At 37.9% G+C, this 25407-nt stretch overlaps 5 protein-coding genes across 6 annotated transcripts; 1 reads left to right on the plus strand and 4 right to left on the minus strand.

The window, feature by feature from the left end:
* Nucleotides 1-953: 953 nt before the first annotated feature.
* On the minus strand, nucleotides 954-4413 carry LOC143259092 (odorant receptor 4-like). The gene is made up of 5 exons (XM_076519943.1): nucleotides 2907-4413; nucleotides 2027-2126; nucleotides 1823-1933; nucleotides 1495-1650; nucleotides 954-1094 (listed from the first exon to the last, which is right to left on the minus strand). The coding sequence occupies exons 1-5, from the start codon at nucleotides 3722-3724 to the stop codon at nucleotides 1041-1043; spliced, it is 1239 nt and encodes a 412-aa protein (XP_076376058.1). The 5' UTR covers nucleotides 3725-4413; the 3' UTR covers nucleotides 954-1040.
* Nucleotides 4381-9486, minus strand: LOC143258919 (odorant receptor 4-like). Its single transcript, XM_076519466.1, has 10 exons — nucleotides 9324-9486; nucleotides 8835-8934; nucleotides 8645-8755; nucleotides 8295-8450; nucleotides 7863-7903; nucleotides 6053-6886; nucleotides 5165-5264; nucleotides 4977-5087; nucleotides 4598-4753; nucleotides 4381-4520 (listed from the first exon to the last, which is right to left on the minus strand). The coding sequence occupies exons 1-10, from the start codon at nucleotides 9389-9391 to the stop codon at nucleotides 4467-4469; spliced, it is 1731 nt and encodes a 576-aa protein (XP_076375581.1). The 5' UTR covers nucleotides 9392-9486; the 3' UTR covers nucleotides 4381-4466.
* Nucleotides 7948-22104, plus strand: LOC143259083 (aquaporin AQPAn.G). Of its 2 annotated transcripts, XM_076519925.1 has the most exons (11): nucleotides 7948-8337; nucleotides 8604-8716; nucleotides 8802-8979; nucleotides 9344-9933; nucleotides 10975-11117; nucleotides 13124-13691; nucleotides 18602-18777; nucleotides 19921-20064; nucleotides 20130-20363; nucleotides 21153-21233; nucleotides 21558-22104. In XM_076519925.1, exons 6-11 carry the CDS (start codon nucleotides 13226-13228, stop codon nucleotides 21801-21803), a joined length of 1347 nt encoding a protein of 448 aa, XP_076376040.1. In that variant the 5' UTR covers nucleotides 7948-8337; nucleotides 8604-8716; nucleotides 8802-8979; nucleotides 9344-9933; nucleotides 10975-11117; nucleotides 13124-13225; the 3' UTR covers nucleotides 21804-22104. The 2 variants fall into 2 exon arrangements, with proteins under 2 accessions (XP_076376040.1, XP_076376041.1); XM_076519926.1 differs by lacking the exons at nucleotides 7948-8337; nucleotides 8604-8716; nucleotides 8802-8979; ... (1 more) ...; nucleotides 10975-11117; nucleotides 13124-13691 and adding an exon at nucleotides 18183-18540.
* Nucleotides 9552-10102, minus strand: LOC143258920 (uncharacterized). Its single transcript, XM_076519467.1, has 2 exons — nucleotides 9684-10102; nucleotides 9552-9582 (listed from the first exon to the last, which is right to left on the minus strand). Exons 1-2 carry the CDS (start codon nucleotides 10100-10102, stop codon nucleotides 9552-9554), a joined length of 450 nt encoding a protein of 149 aa, XP_076375582.1.
* Nucleotides 15284-17738, minus strand: LOC143259104 (odorant receptor 82a). Its single transcript, XM_076519963.1, has 5 exons — nucleotides 16944-17738; nucleotides 16427-16526; nucleotides 16254-16364; nucleotides 15578-15733; nucleotides 15284-15509 (listed from the first exon to the last, which is right to left on the minus strand). The coding sequence occupies exons 1-5, from the start codon at nucleotides 17735-17737 to the stop codon at nucleotides 15456-15458; spliced, it is 1215 nt and encodes a 404-aa protein (XP_076376078.1). The 5' UTR covers nucleotide 17738; the 3' UTR covers nucleotides 15284-15455.
* Nucleotides 22105-25407: the final 3303 nt, after the last annotated feature.

The raw sequence follows: 25407 nt of genomic DNA on the forward strand, positions 1-25407 counted from the left end.
GGTTTTTGCTCTTTTGACAAACCTATGTACAAAATAAGAAATCGGATTTATTACTAATTTCTTAAAGCTATGATATTGCATGTTTTTTCTCACACGAGACTGAAAATTATTACCACACTGAGCGGCGACATAAAATCGAAATACATACTTCCGTACCCATGTTGACTCACGATCTTTGCGATTCCTCCGTTTGCGTTGTTGCTAATATCAACACGACCATCCATCAAATAATCTATCCAGCACATAAGAACTTGAATTTAACCACAAAGATGTACAACGGTTTCACTCGATGCTCACGTCGTTTTCTCTTAGTAGAGAGTTCAAATGGATCGTCTCCTGCATCGATATTGTTTTATCTCGAAAGCTCACGTCATACTAAAAATGTCTGACAAGTCTCTGATGTTGCTCCGAATATGATGTTGAACCTGCGCTCATAACTCTTGCTGGAAAGAGTCGCATCCCTGTTATGATGCGAAGACAACAGGATTTTTCCTCATAAAATATGACTGAAAGCAAGGTGATGATCGCTAATGGACATCGATACAAAAATAAATGAATATCTCAACAGAAGGTGGCTGGCACGCAACGTGTACTCAGTAAATTCTCCCGAAATTGACACTCAGATTATACACAAAAATGGACAATCTGGGAAGAGGAGATGCGATTATTCGAACCTTGCGGCTCGTTTCTATAGTCCTTGACAATCGGTAACAATAAAAACGAGCCACAAGACTGGAATAATCGTATTTCCGCTTTCCAAATTGTCCTTATAAAACCTAAACCTTATTGTGGAAATATTATTATAAATTCTGTCACCAGCAAATGATGTTTTTCAACATCACTAGTTTGGAAAATGGCTATGATAGCGTCGCACATTTCGAAAATGTTAAAAAATACGTCATTTTCTACTCACTGAGACGCATAAATGTTAACAAGGTAACGAGTAATCTTTGAATGTATTCAAAATATCGTTCTCCTACAATTACCAAGCACAAAAGTAGCAGTGTACTGTATCCAACAGATGCTCTGCTGAATTACTCTCAATCAGTCAACGTTCGCAACATATTTAAGAAGGCTACGGATGTTTTCATTACCTGTCGATCCAACGGGTTATCATAAGTTTTTACATTAACGTAGAGCAGAGCTGTTCAACAGCTTGCCCATATGGGCAGCGGTTTTCAGCCCAGGGCAAACACCGATCGGCGGATTCTAGGCCCCACTCCCGAGGGCAACGGTGCCCCTTCCTTAGAGGGAATATGAAATAGAATGAGCATCGGACGATCGGCATATAACAGCAATGCGTGCGAGTGAAAGAGGAAGGATGACATGAAAACGTAAACACTTCGCTCTTTCTTTTCTCACGTCCCCACTTCGCTAAAACTCTTGCCCGTGGCTTTTCTCTGTAGCTTTGCCCTTAGCCCATGGCTTTGTCCTTGACCGCCGCGAGGCCTGTTGAACAGCTCTGATGTAGAAGAAAGTCATTGGTATACTTACGTCACTGAAGCTGCGCAGTGATAATATAACGAGACTTCCTGCAGTTAATTTTGTGGGCGAGTTGGAGATCGCCATTATTAGCACCAAACTGAGTTTCGTGTTTTCTGGTAATCGATACCAATCAATCATTTGCGACATCTGGCCAACTTTTCTGCACTAGTATAACGTATTCACTGATTTTAATTGTTTTTTTTTTTAGATTATATTATTCTACATAATACGCCATAGAACTGGGTGTAAATTATTTTGTTCGTACGGTCAACCGTTTAGTATCGTTTGCATGGAGAAAGGTGAGAATGTGAAGTAAAAGATATGTGTTAAGCCTTACTTCTTCAGCGACCAGCTCGCCTATGTAACAAAATATGAAGATGTTGAAGATGAGAGATGTTAGTATTATTACGTATGTTACAACAGCGGTCGTGTCTTTCGCTCTCGTTTCCTGTAACATTAAAAATGATTATATATAATATGATTAAAAATGATTACATAATATATATATATATATTTTACGTTTGAATATCATAACTCTTACCACTATAATGTAATATCCAAGCAGACACATAGCCACAGTACACCCGAAAAATTCCACGAGAGATATCTGCGTTAGTGATTTTTCCATCACAACTAAAAATCTGAAATGGTAAACACAAAAATTAAAGTTAAATAGTACATTCCCAGAACATCACAGCTCATATTCCATTTTTTTTCAATGGCGAAAAGAAGTCTACTAATATTTTATAATACCTGCATGAAACACTTGTGATTATTTTAATTCAACTCGAAACTTGAACTGTTGAAGTAATAATAAAAATTAGATATTTAGGATTCTATAATTCCAGTCAAACGAATGATATTCAAAGTAACCATGAGAGATAATTTCATATGCTTGAATTGCAGATGGATTTAGGCTTATTACGCACTGTCGAGCAGTCAGCAACCAGGTTGTTCGTAACCACTACCCTAAAGAAAATACATAAACAATTTCATATGCACTTGGTCACTGTGCCAATGAAAACACACACAAACGACACGCATACAACAAACAATTTCGTGGAAGCATTCTGACCAAGCCTAGTGGCTCTGAAAAGTTTACTGTTACTATAAGAAATGTGCAAATTATTTTCTTCCCTTATCTTTTTCAAAAAATCTTCATAATTACAACAAATTCTCAAACATGCATTCAATTCGGCGTTACTTATAACTTCCTAATTATTTCTCTCGACAATTGATCGACAATGCGTAATGAACCTAATTGCCGATACAGGCTATAGTAATTCTGTTTTATTTACAAAATATGACATCACAGTTATTATTTACTTTATAAAACTATCGCATTACATATTATTTCTTACACGAGAATGAAAATTTGTATCACAGCACAGTAAGCCGCGGCATAAAATTCATATACATACTTTTTTATCCGAACATGTTGAGTCACGATCCTTGCGATCCTCGCATTCGTGCTGCTGCTCATATCAACACGACCATCCACCAAATATCCCATCCAGCACATAAGAACTTGCATTTGACCACAAGCATGTACTGCAAAAGCAGCTGCCAAACTGCACGCACCTGCCGCAATAGCATGGATTAACATCCCTCCAAAGAATTGGATCGCGAAGAAGATCTCGTTGGTAGGATTCTGATGCGTGTCGACTATCAACTTAGTAACTGGGAAGACTAAAGGAATGAAGCTATGATTTTCTCCTTGAACCGAAATTTTCCCAATACTGATGGGCACCGCGATGTAATAGAACACGAAACCACTGAACATGAAGAACGTGCAGACTTTAACTAATCGCCGGCCAAAATTTGCGTTCGCTATCATGATCCCCCTGTCCTCCGCGTGGTTCACGTTTCTCCAATCCCAATCGATGCATTTGATACATTCGCGAATGTCGTTCACGTGAACTATCAACGAAGAGTACTTTGCGAATGCCATCATGCAGAACGTCAACGGGCCGTACTGCTTCAACTTGTCATACACTTCATTCACTTCGAACGACACGTAGAGGTAGCAAGGTACGAACAGGAAGCTTATCAAGGAATAGCAAACGGCATGCATCAGCCAGTTGAAACACACTTCGGTGTTCGAGGCATGCCGCGAACGCGGCCAAACACCCATTGGTTTCAAGATCCAACGGTTCCACTCGATGCTCATGTTCACGTACTCTTCATGGTCGTCCTCTCTTGGTAGAATTTTCAAGGGGATCGGCTCCCGCTTTGACATTGTTTTACCTCGAAAGCTCACTCCATACTAGATGCTCGTGGGAGGTCCTAGCGATTCTTTCGAACATAATGTTGCGCTTGCGCTCATGATTCATACTGGAAGGTATCACGCAAACCTCGCGACAACAAATACATGTTTACCTGCAGAAGGGGTTGTTTCTCTCTTTTTGCGTTCTGCCCCATTGCGAGTTTCCTCATGAATTATGACTGGGTACAGGAGGATGAACACTGGTGCGTATCGATAAATTGATTATCGATACCAAAAGACAGAAGGTACATACTGGGAATTGGCATGCGATACACGCACATCTACTTTCATGACTTACCTTCATCAGCAATTCCTAACTTCGACAATAGCTAATGTTCGCAAATTCTTGCGCATTATATCAACTTGAACACTTCATAGTCAATACGTTGGTCATGATGGTGTAAGTGTGATTGACGTTTCGCCTTAATCATTACGACTTGCAATCAACATTGTAAAAGCTGATGTAATTTCTTCCACATAGGAAAAGTTTATACAAAACTTTAATGAACGTGCTTGCAATTATTAGTTGTTGTTTGTTATTGTTACTGTACTATAACCATCCGGTATACAGTTTAAATTTTCAGTTATTCGGTATAGAATAAGAAAATAGTCTTTTTATATTTAAGGACATTCTTATTGAATATACATAACAATGCAAGACACCTTTGTAAGGATTGTATGTCACAATAGTTTTACCAATGAACTCTTCGAAGAACTAATTCGTCAACGCTAACAGCATATTTAAGAATCCGACCGCCGTTTTAACAACCTATTTGATTGAAAGGTACAATTCAATTTTTCTGTTCTAGCACACGAAGTCGGGAAAGGATTATTGCGCACACATACGTCACCGAATGTGCTGAGTGACAGTTCGACCATTTTTCCCGCTGTAAGTTTTGTCGAGGAATTGGACATTGCGATTATGAGAACCAAACAACGTTTTCTGTTCCCCCATAGCTGGTACCAATCAATCATGTACGCTACTTCACCAACTTTGCTACACTGGAACGGGAAACTTTTCTGTTCAACGTTATTCAAGGTCACGAACCAGGTATTTCTACTTGAATGTGCGCTTAGAAAACAGATTAGAGATATTAACAGAAGATATTTTCTGGACGTGTACTTAAACTTCAACGAGATTTGATGATTTTGCATGAACAGGATGCGTCCATGAATTCTATTGCACTTTGCTGAAAAAAGTTATTTATGCCGATTAAACTCTTACATGTTCAGCGACAAGATCTCCAATATAACAAAAAATGAAAATGTTGAAGCCGAGAGATACAAGTATCGTTATGAAAGTCACAGAAGCAATAATATCTTCAGGATCCCATTCCTAGAAGAGCAATGACGTCTGTTCATACTTGAGCATCAAAATTTCGTTTATCGTATATGCTTAAATTGATATCGTACCATTATCACGTAATATCCTAGGAGACATAAATTCAAGGTGCACCCTATAAATTCTACGAAAGATATTTGCCGCATCGCTGTCTCTGTGGTGGACAAGAATCTGAAATTGCAGAATGGTGGATTGCGAGACGTGTGCGCCCATACTTTACATATGTACCGTTAATTAGAACTGATATTTTCTGAGACACAATTATCCAATACCTGCAATCAGTATTTATACTACTTTACGAACATATACTCTTCTATTTTCTAAAAATTCTGTTTCATACACAGGGTGTCATTTAACTGATAGTATATCTGAATAGGGGCTGATCCTGCGTCAAAAAATATATCGAAGAAAAGAAATGATATTTTTTCATTTAAGGTTTTGTTTTCGAGAAAGCTAAGTTAGATGCGTCAAGTTTGCGTGGCCTGTAGTAGTAGTGCATGTATATCGAGAAATGGAATCGGTATGTATACATATAACGCCACTTGATTCGTAATCAATAGTATTATTTTTTCAACCCACTTTTTCTCGAAAACGAAGCCTTGAATGAAACAAATTTATTCTATATTTTCGACTTATTATATGACGTAGACTTAGCGTCTATTCGGTTGTACCTTTATATAAGAATAAGCCCGAATTTGTTTTCTCATAATAAACAAAAAAATGTAGAAGAGGTTTACTATACAAATTCAAGTCACCTACTAATGACACTTCATAATTTTTCTGAGTAACAGTTTACGAATAATCGAAACATTCCTAGCATTCTAGTAGACGTATTGATGATCAAAACAACATTGAAATTACTTCGTATTAGTTCTTTAGTTCTTATTATATTTTTATAGATATTATTCATAGCCAAATTAGTTCAGAGATTGAACAGTAAGAACACGTATCTTACATACTTTAATATTCGAACATGTTGACTCACGAGCCTCGCGATCCTTTTGTCCACCGATTCGCTCATATCCGACCGACCCTCTATCAAGTGTTCCAGCCAGCCGGCGAGGATCTTCACCTGCCCGCAAGCGTGAACTGCGAGGGCAGCCACCAAACTGCAGGTTGCTGCTGAAACTCCATGGATCACGATGCCTCCCAGAAATTGAATGGAGAAGAAGATCTCGTTGACAGGACTGTACTGAGTATCGGGCATTAGCTTGGTCATGGGGAATACCATGGGGATGAAAGTCAAATTCTGGCCCTCCACCGTGACTCTGCCGATACTGATCGGCAAGGCGATATAGTAAAACACGAAGCCGCTGTACATGAAAAACATGCAGATCTTCACTAATCGCTGACCGAACTTCGCGTTCGCCACCATGATCTCTCTGTCTTTCAAGTATTGCATGGTCTTCCAGTCCCATTCGATACGTTCGATGCAATTGCGGATGTCATTTGCATGAACCATCAGTGAATAGTACTTCATATACGCCATTACGCAGAAACTCAATGGACCGAACAGCTTCAGCTTGTTGTAGAGATCATCCACCTCGAGCATCATAAAAAGCCAGCAGGGTAAAAACAGGAAGCTTATCAGGGTATAACAGACTACGTTTATCAGCCAGTTGGAGCACTTTTCGAGTCCTGAAAGCTCGCGCGAACTCGGCCAGATCCCCATCGCCCTCAGAATCCAACGGTTCCATTGAATGCTTAAATTCACGTCCGCAGTATGCTCATTCTCTTTTGCCAGCGAGATCGCGGAAATGGTTTTCAGCTTCGACATCGTTTTGGGTCCAAAGCTTGAATTGTACTGAAATCTCCGGAGCAATCATTCCCCTTCGTGTTCCGATGCCGCGGCTGCGCTCGTTTACTTATCCCTGATGGAAGGGGTTGCATACGCAACACCGTAACAGAGCTACGGTTTCCTGCAGAACGGATTACCCTCTCGGCTGTACGCGGTCGCTTCATTGCCTTATGCATTATAAGCGAGGAGAAGAGGATGGTGATTGGTGCGCATCGATTGATTGATTACCAATACTGGGCGGCGCGATGAAAGAAACGGGGTATCATCGGTGGACACGTAAGCACATTTTTCTGATTCAAGACTATAACATTTGACAATCTATAATTTCAGGGGTAAATGGATTGGGAGACACGTTTGGTTAGTTTGTATCTTTCTAGAAGCTCGATCATTCAGATTTCTTGAGAAAAAGCAATGGTCATTGTTTAACGACCGAGCGATCGACAGTCCAGTCTCATCGATGTGAATATCAAATACTATAGGTGTCGTTATAAAGTGAGAATTGTTTCAAAGTGAAGCAGTACTGGCAATGAATAACGTTTAAGCTGAACATCGGAACATGTTCTTTCTCTATTAAATACCTAAATCGCGGCTATAAACTTAAGTTGACGGATATGAAAATTGTAACAAAACTTGCTTGTTTTTGAGAGATTATTTGTCACTTTATAATCGATGCGTCTAAAAATTGCTTTTAATTCGTTGAATCATTATCACTATCAAACGATACAATGTGTTGTTAAATAGTTCTTATAAATTATATGTAATATATAATAGTTCTTATTAAAATTAATTTGAGAACAAATAAGATTTAGAACGGGTAAAAGGTATAATCTTCGTTTACTTGGAATGTCACTCTCATTCCAGCTTCGAAATATCTACTGTGATAGCCACGGGCCATATATTAATCGTATGATTCTATATACCGCGTGTAGAATAAATATTACAATAAATAATGCAGGGACGTTCATGTTAACGCAAGCAGCATGTTCATATACGCCATCGCCGTCTTAAGAACCTATACAATTAAACAATATTTATATAGCGTTTACATTGTGGAATATTGTATATATACAGAGTGTTCGGAGATCGTGGCAAAATTGGCAAAGGAGTGATTAGTCACATAAAACTGACCTGGAAATATATAGTAAAATTTTTCATACAGGACTTCATTTTCGAAAAAATCGAGTTTGAAAATTCGTTAGGTACGTGTGCACTTAGAAACAATGGGGTTTGGCAGGCCGGGTAATCGAACCAATGTGTCTAACAATAAATGCACACGTATCCAATAAATTTTCAAATTCAACTTCCTCGAAAATAAAACTCTCAATACAAAAATTTTATTTTATATACCACAATTTTCCAAATACCCTGTATATACCAAAAGAGATGACTCATTGTGTACATACGTCACCGAATGTGCTGAGGGACAATTCAACCATGCTTCCTGCTGTAAGTTTCGATGACGAGTTCGACATTGCCATTATCAAAATTATACACTGCCTTTTCTTTCCCTGTAGTCGATACCAATCAATCATATATGCAACTTCGCCGACTCTGTTACACTGTTTAAGATAATTTTAAACGATAGATATCCTCTTCTACATTCAAGAATAATTTGAATTTGTCATGTGATTATAACATCAGTGATGAAAAGTAGAATAGGCGAAAGTATTTATCTAATTTTTATATATATTCACTGTCATTATTATTTTTAGTGCACGTGCGATGTAAGCTACGTGAATACAAAAAATTGTACCTGCTCAGCAACGAGTTCTCCTATGTAACAAAATATAAAAATGTTGAATCCAAATGAGATGAGAATCAGAGCGTAAGTCACTGTAACCGCAATATCGTGAGAATTCCACTCCTAAAATATCAATAGTGTGTTTACATTCGATCATAAAATATTTAAGGTATTTCATTCACCTTGCATCGCATATGCGTACCATCAGAATATAGTATCCTAGAAGACACAAATTCAAGGTGCATCCTATGAATTCTACGAATGATATGTGCTGCAACGCTTCATCTGTGATGGACAAGAACCTGCGAAATGTTACTGTTTTCCTTCATGCCTTCGATTAATCAGTGGTAAACTTTTTAATACACTATTATCCATAGTTCTTAATGAATGCTTTTAAGAGAAGTTCATATTTGATAGATTTCCTAATGAAAGAAATATAATGCAATACTTTAGATGATATTAGTAGATACCAAAGATTAAAAAAGCTGAACGTGAGAAACGAGTGTGTCTTCCATGATCTTAAACTTCTCAAATATTTCAAGAAAGTTTCAAATTAATGATTTCTCATCTCAAACAAAATCTTCATGATTTTTCTAGTACCCTAACAAACTTTGTTTTCTCTAGAAAACGCATTGGAGAGTTCCTAGATTACTGAAATTATTTTATCAGGTTAAAAATGCATCTTACACACTTCAGTATTCGAACATGCAGGTTCACGATGTTCGCGATTCTGTCATCCACGGACTCACTCATGTCCATTCGACCGCCTGTCAAATGTTCCAACCAAGAGGTCAGGATCTTCACTTGTCCGCAAGCATGAACCGCAAACACAGCTGCATAGGTGCAAGCACCAACTGCGATCCCATGCAGCACCAAGCCTCCGCAGAATTGTACCAATATGAAGATCTCGTTGACGGGACTATGACGAGTGTCGGCTATGACCATCGAGACTGGAAACGGCGTTGGAACGAAGCTCAGATTATGTTCTTCGTCCGTAATTCTCCCGGCGGTAATAGGCATGGCGACATAATAGAACATGAAACCACTGTACGTGAAGAAGCAACAAATTTTGACTAATCGTCTCCCGAAAATCGCGCTCTCGACCATGATGTCCCGGTCCTTTGAGTTGCTCATGTTCTTCCAGTCCGACTCTATCTGCTCTATACACTGGCGGAAACGGTTGATGTTGTTCATCAACGAAAAGTACTTCATGTACACCATCAGGAAGAAACTCATTGGCCCGAAGAGTTTCAGCTTGTTGTAGGCGCTTTTCACCTCTAATATAGCGTACAGGCCGACAGGTACGCAAATGAACGATATCAAAAAATATGAAACTAAGTTCCTCAGCCAGCGAACGTATTTCTGCACTCCCGAGTTCGAGTATGACAGTGGCCAGACACCAAACGGCTCGAGAATCCAACGATTCCAACCGATGCTCAGATTCAAGTTCTTAGCGTGATCTGTCTTCATTGTAGAAATTGGAAAGCTGGATTGGTATTATTAACGGTTGCAAGATCTTTTGCAGTCCGCGATGTTAGGGTGCAGGTAAAAGAGTAAGGTAGGGTTCGATCTTTCTTCCCAGAGTATCAAGGTTTATGCATTATGAGTGAAAATTGAGGGATGATCGTTACCTACCATTGAATTTGTTGCCACAATGTTAAGCGTACAGCGCATGCGACTGCGTTTCGTTGCGTCATACCTCGGGAACCATAGTAGCATGGGTTGCAGTCGGGTACACGCGATTTGCAATCGTAATTCGAATGTAATGTTCGGCGTCTTTGTCAATGTCAATAGTTTAATATTTTGAGGTACACGATGTTCGCGTTACTTATGTGTATCTAAGAACTGCTACTAATTGATAGATTAGATTATAGTATAATAATTTTATCCTGCATAAATGTCCGTAGTCTAGACACGACTAAGAGATCATAGCTTCTCGAAAAAACGCGTTCAGACACTTTAAATAATGCCAGTTTTGTGAAAACATTATACTGGAAAATCTAAATAAGCTATTGAACTACGATAAAGCTGTCAATATTATTACTCGATGTAATCAGTTTTCAAGAACCGCTTTTTACACATCAAGAACTAAAAAACTGTCATGACGTATCATTATCGCAATAGATGACAGATATACTTCCACACCGATATTATGTGATATGAAGAAACAAATCCAACGTTTAAAGCAAAAACACTAAATTCACCCTTTGGAAAACTTCGCGTTCGAAGTATAAACACTGTTGTAAACTTTAGCCGGGACGTTTTTATCTGTCTGAAAAGTTTGCACATGTTGAGAACGAGTTGCATGGTCGACAGTTACCTATAGCCACGATCAATTACAGTCGGCGAAGCGGCGGAACAAGTTTCGGGCTGAACAAAAACAAATCGTGACCAGACTGCAAGCATAATCACGGCCAGCTTATAAGCCACGGCGCGACAGTATCGATGATGCCGCAGGACAAATGAAAAGGACAATAAAAAAAAGGTAAAGTATTTCGAATAAACTGTCAGTAGTATTCGCAAGTAAAAGCTTAGCCGAACGGTTTTCGTTTGCATTTATATGAACAATAAACTCACATGTACAAATTAATTTTTTTTCCAATCACATCGTTTTATGAGTTCTCTTCATCCCGTCATGGTTCGTAGGAAGTTCAGATATGCAGCGGAAGTTTTAACAACCTATGACATTTTTGTTTATATTCGTCGAGATTCGTGGTTTAATATTTAATAGTGTAATGGAGCTGGTTATTCTGGGGTGATGAATTGCTCTGTCTTCGGTTTGTTTTCGGGCATAATTAACTTTATATTTATCGAACAGAACATATTACATTTTCTTATTTTTTTATCTTATTTATTTTATCCTTTTAATTTGTTTATTAATAATAAAGAAAATTTAATACGTCTTATTCGATAAGTATGAAGTTCATTATACAGTAATTGATCACCCTGTAGAAACCAGTTCCACTGCCCTAACTCATTATACTCACTTCACAGAATCCCTGAAGGGAAAGGTCAAAAAACTTCGCAGCGGTGAAGCACGTCGGACGAGTGGGACGATGCATGATCATTCTCAAATTCTTCTTTACTTCTTCGGAATACTCGTACCATGGCATATAGTACGCTATTAGTCTCACTTTCACGCTCTCAATGAAAAGAAATATTGCTATTGAAATTCGTAACTGTTTAGGCGAACATGTACAATATTTTCCCTCTTTATGATCACATCATTTCGTTCGTCTAACGCAGTTACAAAGAATAGTGAATGCAATTTTCAGATTACCTCCTTGACTGACAATTCTCTGCACAAACACTGATTTTAATGTAATTACAATAATATTACACAAATTGTACAATATGGTAAGTTTAAAATTTCTTTCATATCTAATCTTTAGATAAAAGTAACTTTCTTTCTATGAAAGTTGTTCAATATTCTTCGTATGTTTAAAATTTACAGAAAATTTCTGCAGCAATTAATATTGCATTTGTTCATAATTTTTGTACATACAAGCAATTTTATATTTTATTTTCACATTTTAGATATTCTGGGATTAATCGCGAGAATTAATTTGCACGACAACACGTAATTATAAAAATAAAAAAATAATTGTAATTATAAAAATAATGTGGAAGAGATACCTCCCGTTTAAGACAGTCGCCGATATACGATAGTATATAAACATTTAAGAACATCCACGTCATTAGAAGAAAATATATCACCATGCTCAGCATATTCTTATCTTCCCATTCCTGAAAATATTACTATGTGTTTATACTTTTAATGCTCGTTCCTTATTTCCTTCATTTCAACTTTTTTTTATAATACCATAATAACTCCATATTCAAGGAAACATATGATGAGTGTACAGCCGACCATTTCCGTAAGAAACACCGTGTTTAAATTTGTCTCTATTCGTTCTGCAAATCTATAATTCAATATTACTTTAGGTATTTTCATCGATTTCGTTAAGTCGAACATGTAATTCAAATTCAAACATAATAAAGACGAACAAGTAGCTTGTAGTAGATTAAATTTGTCTTATCTCTTAAAAAAGATAAGAAATGAAAAAAAGATAAAAAATGTAAAGATGTTTCAGATATAAATTGCATGATTTCTAGGGGATTTCTAATCAGTTTCATGTTATTTTGCTTTTCTACCAAGATATGACGATTATACCTTATATTTTTTAAAAATGCAATAGTTAATATTTTTTGGCGAATTCGGATAAAATGTTGAATTCTACGTGAAAAAAAACAACAAACTTTTTCTATTTCATGTATGTAATAGCAAAATTTAAAAAAAGGAGTATTTTAGTCATTGTTCAGTGAATTACTCCTTTTAACATTTACAAAAAACCAATTTTAAAAAAGTTATACCATTTTAATGGCATGGGATATTTGGTGACTGGACATTTTGCTCCTCATTGTACATATGCATATCTATATATGTATAATATCTAATATGTAACAGCGTTCTTACTGAATTGCTTTCAGATGATGCCGAACAACATTCCTCAAACAACCCTTCATTTCATCGCGATCGTGATCGAAAAGCGATGTCAATTGCCTATTGACGACTTTAAATAAGCCACAGGTATGCAATGTCATGCTGGCAATCAGACTGTTGGTCCCACAATTGATGAACAATATCATAGTACTGATGGCTATTTGCGCAGCGAAGGTGATCTCGTACATAGGCGGGTCCTCGATCACGAAGAAGACATAGTTGCTCAGGTAAGGCAAAGGTATCTGAGTGGTATTATCCGTCTTGACGATCTTCTCAGACAAGAATGGCATGATCATATGATAGGGGAAAGCGCCGCCGAAACAGAGACCCAAATAGATGGTAGTGAAGAATCTGGCGACTTTCGCGGAGCTCTTCATGACCAGTCGATCCTCTTCAGACTCAACGTTCGCGTACTGCAGCCTCATCTCCGTGAGGCAGGCTCTGAACCTCTTCTTCTTGAAGATCATCACCCAAAACTTGATGATCCCCAGGAGACTGAACACCTGTGCGGCAATCACTTTCATGTACCGGGTCAGGTCTTCGGAGTCGTGGAAGGTATAAATCACGTGAGGTACTAATAAGAAACACATCAAAATGAAAATCACTCCGACCTGGACAACCGACTTGGTGTCGCCCAGGATCGAGTCGCCTCTGTACAGAGGCCAAATGCCAGGTGGCGTCAACAGTATCTTAGAAATCCTGATAGTGAACACGAAATCCGATTTGTGATGTTCGTTCTGATAGCCCTTAGGGTTTTCAGCTTTGATCATCTTCTAACCCGGTCCCCGAAAGGTTCATCCGACGACTAGGTGCAGCGGCTAACATTGTTCACCGGAAATGCACGTTTGCGCTTGCCCGAATCGCTCCGCGGGAAGATTATCCGAGGATGCTTCTGTGCAATCTTTGATAGATTCAGTGCACTGTAAAGACTTCAGCGAAGGTAGCTAAGGGATATATCATACTAATGCACCGCGGCAACGAAATTGCCGCGGTCATCGATCGGATTGCCCATGAATAAATCGATAGCCGAAGTTTCACGTGCGCTTAATGTTTGTTATTTTCTGTAATGCAGCCGAGATCGCCAAGTTGTTTCGTTACGATTTTCTATAATAGCGATGACATGGAAACAAAACTACTTCGATATCACCGTGCAGACACACAAAAGTGATAGCAACATCGTGCACGTAAAATTTCGGGCATTCGACTGATGTAAGTTGGTGAATCTTCTTCGGATTCGAATTGCAATTAGCTGTGTGTGCTTACTGTCGTATCAAAAATAAATACATCACAATAAAACCAAGAGCTCTCCACGAAAATTTATCTTGAAACAATCGCGCTGTGGTATCGGACGATTTTCATCAGAGCATTGCTTACTGTTGTATCATACACGTGTCAAGTTATGTGACAGTACTTGAACATATTCCACGAGTGCACTTTTATGTACGCGCGTAGTGATTGTTACTATCGTAAAACTGGGAACGGCGTCAAGGTAAGAACCAATTACTTCCACTTTGTTGTCTTACGATTACTGAAATCGTAAGATTATAGAAAGTTGAAAGTTTAACGGTTTGTAGCAGATTACCTTTAATTACTTTCCTGAGTTTGCACGGTACTTCCAGCATTAAAAATATTAAAGAACAAATAAATGTTAATACTCACAACAATTTGAACTCTGTTACAGGTCTGTGCTTGTACCGTTCTTTTCACTGTTCGAGAAATTTGCAAATTGAGAATAATTTATAAAGTGAATTATCCTCAAATCTAGTGCTCTCAATTTCTTTTTTTGACATATATATATACACTGCAGCTTGTTAACTGCTGAAATACCCCTCGAGATAATTATATACGTGACAGGAGCATAAGTTTTATTATTGCAAAATCTGTATCCGCCTCAAGAGTACTAAAATACATTCAGTACTTGTTTATTTTTTAATTCGCTTTTGGGAAGCGAAATGAATGGCTTCCGCCATTTTGTATAGAAATCCAAGCGTACTTATTTCTATATCCCTGCATATTCCTGTAGTAATTGTATGTACCTTAGATTGAGAACCGCTGTCATAAGTGAAAAGAAAGTACACCATATTAAAACATTTTAAACTATTGTTTAAATTAAATCTCTTTACGTAAAAACAATAGTCTTCAGAGCATTTTCTTTCGTCACTATTCTATTTAATCGTACGAGATTCTGTTCTTTACAACTGTAAGTGTCATATTTTGTTTTACAGGTTTACGAGGAACGTTTTGTCGTTTCTCGTCATTTATTTCACACGAATGGAATATCATTATTTCTCAAATGCAACAAGGACAAATGTATCTTCTTCATTCCGTCATGGCTCGCAGGAAGTTCAGATACGCTGCCGATGTTTTGCAGACCTGCATTGTTACAATGTTCCTTCGTTACAAAATGCTCTTGTGGCAAACGCATTTTCATAGAAACTTACATCGCAAAATGCCAGGAGGCAGACATCGAATAGCTTGGCGCCGGTCAAATTGGTTGGTCGACTGGTTCTCATTATGATCATTTTCAAGCTGTTGATCACGTCCTCGGGCAGTTCATACCACGACACGGAATACGATGTGTCCCCCACTCTCGCACTCTTAATAAAAAATGACATGTCATTGAAGATCGCGATAATATGCGTTTTAAAAGCCACTTAACTGCGAAAGGCTTAGATAAGATCTGGTAAGAAATTATGAAATCACGATTTTTGTCTGTTTTCACAAGATTTGTACGAAATGAACAAGACACAATCATATCTCGGTGCTCTCGATGTGCTGCCATTAGTGTGAGATAAAAATATTCCTATATCCGTAACATGTTTATCAAAGTAAGACCGACGAGTCAGAATTCTATATGACGTCGAGTTTCAATTCACTCTCATTAAATGAATCGCAAGCATCTCTTCGTAGTTTTGTGGAAATATTTGCAGTTTGAATTCGTATTAGCAAGTGATTCATCCTATGTTTGTACGCTGATAATCGACTTCCGATCGCAAAGAATTGTGTCCGATCAAAGACCGACGTTAGTCAGCTAAGTATGAAGAAAAGCTTCGGCATGCTTAGTTTAAACGATCTTCGCAGTTAAGAGTCTAACATAATTTGTTTCAAGGAAGACACCTCTTGTTTAAGACAGTCGCCGATGAATGCAATTATGAACACGTTTACGAACGTCGATGTCATGAGGACGACGTATGTCATTGAGCTGAGTATTTTGTGGTCCGCCCATTCCTGAAAAACACGGTAACATGGAATCTGTATCTCGTCTTTTATTTTCATTTTGTATTATATACCATGATCACTCCGTATTCAAGGAAACATATGATAATTGTACAGCCGACCATTTCTGACAGGAACACCGTGTTCAAAGCGTTCTCAATCGTCTCAGCAAATCTAGAATGTGTGCGAAATTATTAAATAATATTTTTAACAAAGACACATTCAATGAAACTATAGCAGAGACGACATTTAAACCTTCCCCTGCATTTTGATCTGAAAAATTATACAGATAATATCATTTATATTGTGTACATAAAAGTAAATAAATATTCAAAGAACTAATCTATAATGTTCTGATAGAAATATATTTCACTTCAGATTTCATAATTTCATCAGATTCATTCATTTGATCAATGCATCTCATGGATTAAAAAGCAGTAAATGATATGGTCAAGAATATTTTGCACACCACTGACTTTCCGGCTACAAAAATAGCAACCAAGTTGCAAAGACATCAAGGAAATTGAAAGAAACACAAAGAAAACGCAAACACCAAAATGAATCTACTTTATTAAACCATACTTATCTTACTCGATTGCCTTCAGATGATAGCCGATGATCTCTCTGAGACGATCGTACATCGCATTATCTTTGTACTCGGGAAGAGTCTCGATCTGTCTGCTAACGACTTCGAACAGGCCGCAGCAATGCATCGCGATGGTCGCGATCAAACTATAAATCCCGCAATTGGTGGACAATATGACACTGCTGATAAATATCTGCGAGACGAAAGTGAACTCGTAGACCGGTGAATCCTCGATCACGAAGAAAACGTAGTTGCTCAGATAAGGGAGAGGTATTTGTGTGGTGTTGTCCGGTTTGACGATCCTCTCGGACATCAGGGGCAGTATAATATGATAGGGTAGCGCGCCCCCATAAGACAGGCCCAGATAGAGAATGGTGAACAATCGTCCGACCTGAGCAGAGTTCTTCATCACCTCTCGATCCTCCTCGCATTGGATGTCCCTGTACTGTACCTCCATTTCTTCCAGACAGAACTTGACATCCTCCTTGTTGACAACCATCGTCCAAAACTTCAGGATCGCCAGCAGGCTGAACACCTGAGCCGCGATCACCTTCATGTACCGCGTCAGATTCTCGGCGTCATGGAAAGTGTAGATTACGTGGGGTACCAACAGAAAGCACATCAAGCAGAAAATTACTCCAATGTGAAGCCTTAGTTTCACACGGTCGAGGAACGTGTCGGTTTTGCGAAGCGGCCAGATGCCGATCGGTGTCAGCAAAGTTTTAGCAACCCGGACTGTGAACGCGATGTCCGTTTGGTAGTGGACGTTCTTGTAATATGCATTCCTCTCGGTTGCCATGTTTTCGAATGATCACTTTGTAGATCCTTTCGTCGCCCGAGACCTCCGAACTGCGCTATAGCGACGGGGATCGCATAGTGGCGCTTGCGTGAAATCTTCCGCGGAACGATTTACCGTATACAATTTTAAAACGTTGCAAATTGCGGTACGAGAATCCAAGAAAATGTAGCTTATATCGTCGCGATTATGTTGAAATACTTCAGGACGTAGAGTGCGCGCTATTTCAAGACAGAAGTATTCGCCGACCGATTTTCTATGAATAAACGGCGGTTTCGCATGAATAAATCGTCGCTCGTGGTACACGACGGTGCGGTGAAATGGTTCATTTTCCGTTATTTTCATAATTTTCTATAGAACGACGTACCGTGTTCCCTTATTCTCATAATTTTCTATGATTTCACCGTGATGATAGAATCGCGACCGGAATTGCCCTACGTGCTATCAGGATGCCGTTTGTTTCGTAAGAATAATCGACAGAGCACGAGGCACCTAAAGATTTTAAAATGATTCGAAACCGCACGACGCGCGATATTGTTCGTCGACGGTACCGTCGAGATGCCAGTAGAATGAAATTTCTTGTAATTCCTCTTGAACCTCGTGATCGGACACTGATTCGACGAACGCCGCAACGTATCGCTGATCGATAAGACAACTTCTTTTTAAATGAATTGGAGAGAGACGATAGCTACTGATTAGTATTATTAAAACAATTCGAGTACTGATTACGGCCGCAGTTAGAGTAATAGTTGCTGTTTAGTTTAACCGAGAGAACTGGCGGTTTAACATGGCGGACAAATCGGAACGTAGGTCTCGAGGTACGCATTGGAAATTCGGGACAGAAATAGATATTTCGTGTTATTGCAGAGTCAAGATGGGTTCTGCAAAAGGGCACCACCACGATGTTCCTCGCAGAAGTGGTTGGAACGGGGATTCTTTTGTTTATTGGATGCATGGGCTCCATAGGATCCATGAGTGCCGCGCCGCCGCCGCCTTTGCAAGCGTCCATAGCGTTTGGCATGACTGTTAATCTTCTGATCATGGTAAGAGTCTTACATTTAATTATTACATGATCTTTAACGATTCGAAAGCCTCATCGTAAGATGCGTATTAAATGCGTATTATATGCACTTATTTTTCAGCTTGCAATAGTATATTAGAGATTCTAACTCACTCCTCACTCACGCCATTTTATTAATATATATAATATATTTTGTTATACAGGATTATGAAATTAAGCATTGACATTAGAACAATCGAACTCGTCAAAATGGCGGATTCTAGATTCTTTGTTTTTGGGGTAAAAGTCTTGCAATATGACTTGTTATTTGTAGAAATTTATAGTCTTAAAGAAAGCTTACATTGCATAATAATAATACAGAGTACAATAAGTAAAGAAAATCAGAATAACTTGATGTACATATGTTGTCATTAAAAATCGCATTGACGCACAGTCAAGCTGCAGTCACTAAATGATGTACAAATTACTTGTGTTTGGTTGAAATCCGTAAGAAACTACGATTTTCACGATCTTTAATTGTTTGTAACTCGTAACAACGTCAATCGGGTTCGATGAAATTTTCAGTATGCGTATAAGTTACCAAGATCTACAAAACCACTTTTTTTTTTATTTTCGTCTCAGATTCAGGTAAAAAAGTTAAAAATCGAGAGTTTTTTCATTTTTATTTCTTGTTATTCGATTAAAAGAGAGTATTTTAGTCATTGTGCACAGAACTAGTTCCTTTAACATATAAAACAAAATTTAAATCATTTAATCCAGTTTTTAAAAAGTTATTACGTTTTAAAAAGTGTTCGGATACTTCTTGCCAGAGGGAATAGAACGAAGTGGTCATTTCCAAATAAAATTGACTCAAAATATAAGGAAGTCGTTTTTTATTTTCACTTGAAAACAAAATTACTTTTTGAACAGCATACTAAGAACATATAAGAACATATATATCCATAGCACTAAAGAACAAGAGTTGATTACAAAATTGATTTAATACATTTCTAATATTCAGATCTCTCATGTATCATCGCTAATTATTATTTCAAATTCTAATATCTCTCTGCAGCGTCCTTACACTGGCTGCAGTATAAATCCAGAGCCCGTACTTATACATTATACCATAAATACGTAGAAATCCATAGCACTAACGACTGTCATGCGCCGATTTTTGTTGTAGATGTTGGGTCACGTAAGTGGTGCTCATCTGAATCCAGCAGTGACGATAGGGGCCGTAATTTTAGGACTTAAAACCATTCCAACTGGTATCATGTACGTTTTAGGCCAATTTCTGGGTGCAACTCTCGGATATGGCGTGCTGATGGTACGATTTCAATAATTTCAAACCTAATTCAATGCGCCGACTTACGCGTGATTGTATCAGAGCAGATGATAACTCCACCCGAGCTGTTCCATGATGGAAACCCGAACTCGACGGTTGGGCTCTGTGTCACGGTCGTCCACGAAGGCGTTGGTACCGCTCAAGCGATTCTAATCGAAATCTTGTGCACATCTTTCATACTTTGCGCAGCCTGCGCGACATGGGACCCTAGAACCGCCCACACCACAGATTCCACTGCGATCAGATTCGGTTTCTCCGTTGTTGGCATCTCACTCGCAGCGGTAAATATTTGTTTATAACTTCTTTCTTTCAGAAAAAAGAATTCTATAATTTCTAAATATAGATAAAATAAATGAAATCATCAAATTTCGAGCTTCACCAAGGCTCATTAAAAGACTGATTAAATGAATTAGGCTGATTCATTAAAGTTGTTCGTCAAGGTTCGAATCAAGCTTGGACAATATTGTATTCCTCGTAAAAATCATTGCTAAGAAATAAAGTTCTTTTTTTCATATGTGACCTTGCCTGACCTTGAAGGTCACATTATGTAACATGTTTGAATGTATCTCTAGTTCTTTTGTCTGGCTGTTTTGAACATTTGGATAACGCAATATATCCGATACCTTTCAACAAATTTAATTTTTGTAATGTAGAATGAATTTATAAAAAGTATCCTATACTTGAAGGAAGATAAGCCATCGCAAACAAGTTTGAACTAGAAACATTCTCGAAGTTCGCTACTGTACACCACTGAAGACTGTTGACATTTGTTCTGTACGCTGAAGTCGTGGACATACAGTGATATACCGTACTTTGATTCCAAGTGTTTTTTAACTGCAATTTCTTGAATTGTTACAAATATTTTTGGCACTTTCTCGCGTTAAAAATAGGCAAATTAATTACTCATTCTCAGTTTAGCTTTTTGGCGCGAAAATAACAATTCTGCTCCCTCTAGGAATGACCAATAAAAAGAACAAGAGTTGATTAAAAATTTATTTAATACATTTCCAATATTCAGATCTCTCATGTATCAACGCTAATTATTATTTCAAATTCTAATATCACTGCAGAGTCCTTACACTGGCTGCAGTATGAATCCAGCCCGCAGTTTTGCGCCAGCTCTCTTTCATAGCTACTGGGCGAATCAGTGGGTAAGTCAATAAATCATTTCAACAAATCAATTTATTGGATCTTTCAATGATCTATAGTTGTATGTTGCGTTATGCATTACACAATCTTTATGATCTTTATAATCACTTTATGATCTAATCTTCGATATTCGCGATAAGGCACACTAGCCGAAGCTGTTTTAAGCTTAAGGTAACGTTATCGGCACGGCACTCTTTTTTCACAATCTTGTTGAGAGGGATGTGCAAACATTTGCTTGGAATTGCACTGAAGTGCAGAATTGCACAATTGCTTTGGATTGCATTCGGGACGCGGATAATCAATATTATTTGAAAAATTTTCTACAGATTTACTGGATCGGACCAACATTTGGCGCTTTACTCGGAACCTACACCTATCAGCTCCTGTTTGCGGAGAAGCAGAAAGAGGTTTATACAGAGATAGCAACCAATTGTGAAGAAAAACCGAGTTTCCTCGAGATGAAGTCGGTACATGTTTTGGAGCCAATCGCGTTGGAACACGAGGGAACTGATCCCTCCGATAACGGAGTGCAAAATCGAAGATTGCAAATAGTTTATAAACCAACTTCGTAACGTATCGTAAGGTACGAAATATTTCTAATCACTTATTGTCCGCTGGTAACGGTGCACCGTGATGTATGAAGGGGTTCACGGAACTGCCAGAGATGTCACTGTACTCTACAAAATGGCGTACACTTTCTGTCTCCTCCATTGTAGGTATATCATAAAATCATGCGTATATTCGAATTCGATAGCCGAAATTACGTTTTCACTGCCTCTATCGTAGTATTTATCTTTAGAAAAATGAACTTTTAGAATAATTATTTAATTATACCATCATATTGTTCGATAAATAAAACAATCTCGTTTGTAATCTATCTTCTTCTCTATTCGATACCTGGAAACTAGGTCCAAGAGACTACGGATCTTTTTACAAAATTGAATTTTGTCGACACGAGACAGTAATTTGTCACTTCGAAAGCTTCGCGAATTAAAATGAATGAGATTCGAACGATTTTTATTCATAAAAACGCTTCATTCATAAAATTCATGATTTATTGATTGAATATATGAATAAAAATAACTGGACGATACTTGAAGCATTACAACAAAGCTATTGGAAATATCGGAGAGAATATTAACCCTTTCACTCTGTCCGGTAAAATGAAATGTATAATAGAAGAAGTATCTACTTTTTCTATTATTTTGTTGACTTTCCGTTCTATTCGTATTATGTACATGAATGTCCTTCAGATTGCATCACTTCTATTTACGTTAAATGAAGATCATGACACGTCAAAGTTTTATACACATCACAAATTAAACGATGCGAATCTTTCCTGTGCCATCTATTTACGGACTAGATATTGAAAAGGTTAAGTTTCGTAGTAACGAGGACCAACTTCGCGTTGATAGATCGCATTTAAAGCAACATCCCCTGGAGACCGTTCTAATTTAGATCCTTTGTATCCCTTACTGAGTTTCTATTTAAATGATGCTCTGTGTATGATCTCCTGCTTCGAGTTTTTTTTATAGCCTCAGTACATCGCTTCAAAATTCAATTAGTACCATCATCATTAATGAAAAAGATATCTGAAAGGTCTAGCGACTATTTTAGTTCTGGGGAAACTGCGCAGATGATATCACAGGTATAGCTTGGTCAGGGACAGAATCGATACTAAGGCGGTCCATGGATGCATCTAGAATGTAAAGCTGCAACCACATTTGCGCGTTTATTTTCGTTGCAACATTTTGTAACAGAAAATTGATTACATACAGTATGTGAATAACACTCTAATATAAATCCGAAATTCGATCATCTATCCCCTTTCAACTTACATCAGTCAGCCCTATCATTGGCATAAAAAAGAGTAAAGTCATTAGTAATTAGAAAAAAGGTGTCGTAAGTATATTTTCATTACGTGCATACCATGTACTTTCATTATGTGCACTGAACATACTAAAGGAATAATTATATTACAGCCTCATATAATTTGTTTGTAGAGCGACGAAACAATGGCTCTCCTTCAAACTTAATTCGACACGATCATTATTATCGTAGAGATATCCAAAATCATTAACAATTAGAAAAAATGAATCGTAAGTGCACTTTTGTTGTATACGTTCACCGAATGTAATTGCAGGATAAAATAACACTTCGTTTAACCCTAGAAAGATAACCATATGACAACGTACGTAAAAGATAACAATGGATATTTATTTAAGTTAATCTAGTCATTTTAAAGGTTTGGCATTATTGTAAAAATAAAATGCATTTATATTATATTTTTTTATATTTTAAGTAATTTTAAACTTAAATCACCTCTAAATGACCTCTATGAAAAATTAACAAAAATCAACAGTCTTCGCAGGCGCCTCTGCGACGTAGGTTATCTTTCTCGGGTTAATATACCGTGTCGCAAAATAAGTAGAGTGAGGCGCTCAAATTTCATTCCCGCATAAAATTGCGTCGCCTGGTCAATCTCTGTTATTAAGTGTTACGCCTGTTAGCAGCAATTTAAATTTATAATAGAGACGCGAAAGGTAGAAGGAAAAAGCAAATGCATTCATCGTTTCGATAATGTTTTTTATGCTCTGCTTCTTTATTTTCCAAGGTGCCTTTTAATATTAAAGGCATAAGGTGTCATAATTGTACTATTTATTTGTGTTTGCATGCAATATATCGTTTGTACATTCATATCTTCTCGTAATAATGAAGGAAACGAAATTAGTAATACTTTGCATGCATGAAATTTCAGATTTCCTAGAAAAACGTTGATAATGCTTTTAAGATAAAATGAATAAAGTAGTGTTGCTTGACCTACAGCGTTCTAAACAATGAATATAAGCTCACCATTATCAGCTTTTAGAAAAGGGTCGATCATTTTTCGCTGGGTGCAGCATGAAAACACATAATTGCTTCTAGATTTAATCGAGCTTAATATAACTTTGACATTTCACAAGATTCTTAGTGAACCTAGGTCAGGAACGATCGCGTGCTAAGGACTTTCGATTTAGTGCGAGCGATTCGAGGGTATGTGATCCGGAGCACGTTGCCTCGCATAAACACAAAGCTGTTATTTATAAGTCTAATATGCAACTTAACATCTTTGTTTACAACGTGCAGAACCGAGACATGCGATGTTTGCAACAACGGTTACAAAATAGGAGAGAAAAAACTAAAACTCGGCAAAATAGTACACGTATGCAGAGAAATATTCTGTATTTAATAATTCACTTCTCATTCCTTTGCTCTGAATCAATCTCACTTCTTGGCAACGAAAACTCGAATATATATATATACGTATATACCTACTTATGTATAAAACTCGTCCGCTCCAACTATTGATTACTTGCTGCATCCATCTGTGGAATATTCTGGAATTCTGCGGACCGAAGCGTTTCCAATGCACATTTTCAGTTCTTCTTTAGCAATGTTATTCGCGACGAATTCGTGAATTAATGTTCCCACGATCGCTTTTTAGCAGTGTTCAATATTCAATAACATTATCAAAATCTTGCAAATATTCAAATTGAGCATAAATGTGCGAATGTAATTTTTGTATTCACTGGTTATCAAAATCCCCTTTGGAACGAGTCATGTGTTAATGATTTTTAACGTAAAAATGCTAACAGAGTCCAGACGTTTCAGAAATGTTCTTCTTGTGCAACAATGCATTCCTAAACGAAACGAGGTACAGATAAGTTGGAATAGTTTGAAGAGAACACAAGGTGGCTTTGTCCCCGTCTTCAATTCCCTTGTCTCGAACGATTGATGGTACGAATGACATCAGCTGATGAAACGCAATTTAAAGAGTCGCGAGGTGGATGAACGCTACGAACGTCACGACGGCGACGGGTCGGGTCACGCATAGATGTCCATCACGCCTGCATCCCACATTCTAAATATATCCGACAGCCTCGCGGTTGCAAAACCACTGTCTCTATATTTATGTTATTCGATGTAACGTGTTCATATCTGCGTTTCGCGTATTCCAAAACGACACCTCGTTCTCGAGATTTCACGTGTTCGTGCACCTACGGAAACGAATTCAAGGGACCGTGAACCGACAGTCTCCATCTGGACATGATAACCGTTCCACGCTTTTCCTCTTTTGTGCCGGCGAATTTATCAGAGCATCTGCACGGCATTATTGTTATATCCCGGCTCCGGGCA

This window comes from Megalopta genalis, chromosome 3 (genome assembly GCF_051020955.1).
Source record: "Megalopta genalis isolate 19385.01 chromosome 3, iyMegGena1_principal, whole genome shotgun sequence".
NCBI classification, from domain to species: domain Eukaryota; kingdom Metazoa; phylum Arthropoda; class Insecta; order Hymenoptera; family Halictidae; genus Megalopta; species Megalopta genalis.

Excerpts from the sequence above, each read along its gene's own strand:
- LOC143259083 (XM_076519925.1), top strand. The coding sequence starts at position 13,226 with ATGCAATGTCATGCTGGCAATCAGACTGTTGGTCCCACAATTGATGAA. Across the intron at positions 18,778-19,920 it reads CTGTTAATCTTCTGATCATG|ATGTTGGGTCACGTAAGTGG; the intron begins GTAAGAGTCTTA and ends TTTTTGTTGTAG. Across the intron at positions 21,234-21,557 it reads GCTACTGGGCGAATCAGTGG|ATTTACTGGATCGGACCAAC; the intron begins GTAAGTCAATAA and ends AATTTTCTACAG.
- LOC143258920 (XM_076519467.1), bottom strand. The coding sequence starts at position 10,102 with ATGAAGACAGATCACGCTAAGAACTTGAATCTGAGCATCGGTTGGAAT. Across the intron at positions 9,583-9,683 it reads AAAATTTGTTGCTTCTTCAC|TCTCGATGGTCATAGCCGAC; the intron begins GTACAGTGGTTT and ends CGCCGTTTCCAG.
- LOC143259104 (XM_076519963.1), bottom strand. The coding sequence starts at position 17,737 with ATGGCAACCGAGAGGAATGCATATTACAAGAACGTCCACTACCAAACG. Across the intron at positions 16,527-16,943 it reads TATCATCTGAAGGCAATCGA|ATTTGCTGAGACGATTGAGA; the intron begins GTAAGATAAGTA and ends CACACATTCTAG. Across the intron at positions 16,365-16,426 it reads TTGAATACGGAGTGATCATG|GAATGGGCGGACCACAAAAT; the intron begins GTATATAATACA and ends CGTGTTTTTCAG.
- LOC143259092 (XM_076519943.1), bottom strand. The coding sequence starts at position 3,724 with ATGTCAAAGCGGGAGCCGATCCCCTTGAAAATTCTACCAAGAGAGGAC. Across the intron at positions 2,127-2,906 it reads CAACATGTTCGGATAAAAAA|ATTTTTAGTTGTGATGGAAA; the intron begins GTATGTATATGA and ends TTACCATTTCAG. Across the intron at positions 1,934-2,026 it reads TTGGATATTACATTATAGTG|GAAACGAGAGCGAAAGACAC; the intron begins GTAAGAGTTATG and ends TTAATGTTACAG.
- LOC143258919 (XM_076519466.1), bottom strand. The coding sequence starts at position 9,391 with ATGGACATGAGTGAGTCCGTGGATGACAGAATCGCGAACATCGTGAAC. Across the intron at positions 5,088-5,164 it reads TAGGATATTACGTGATAATG|GAATGGGATCCTGAAGATAT; the intron begins GTACGATATCAA and ends TTGCTCTTCTAG. Across the intron at positions 4,521-4,597 it reads CACTCAGCACATTCGGTGAC|GTTGTTAAAACGGCGGTCGG; the intron begins GTATGTGTGCGC and ends TCAATCAAATAG.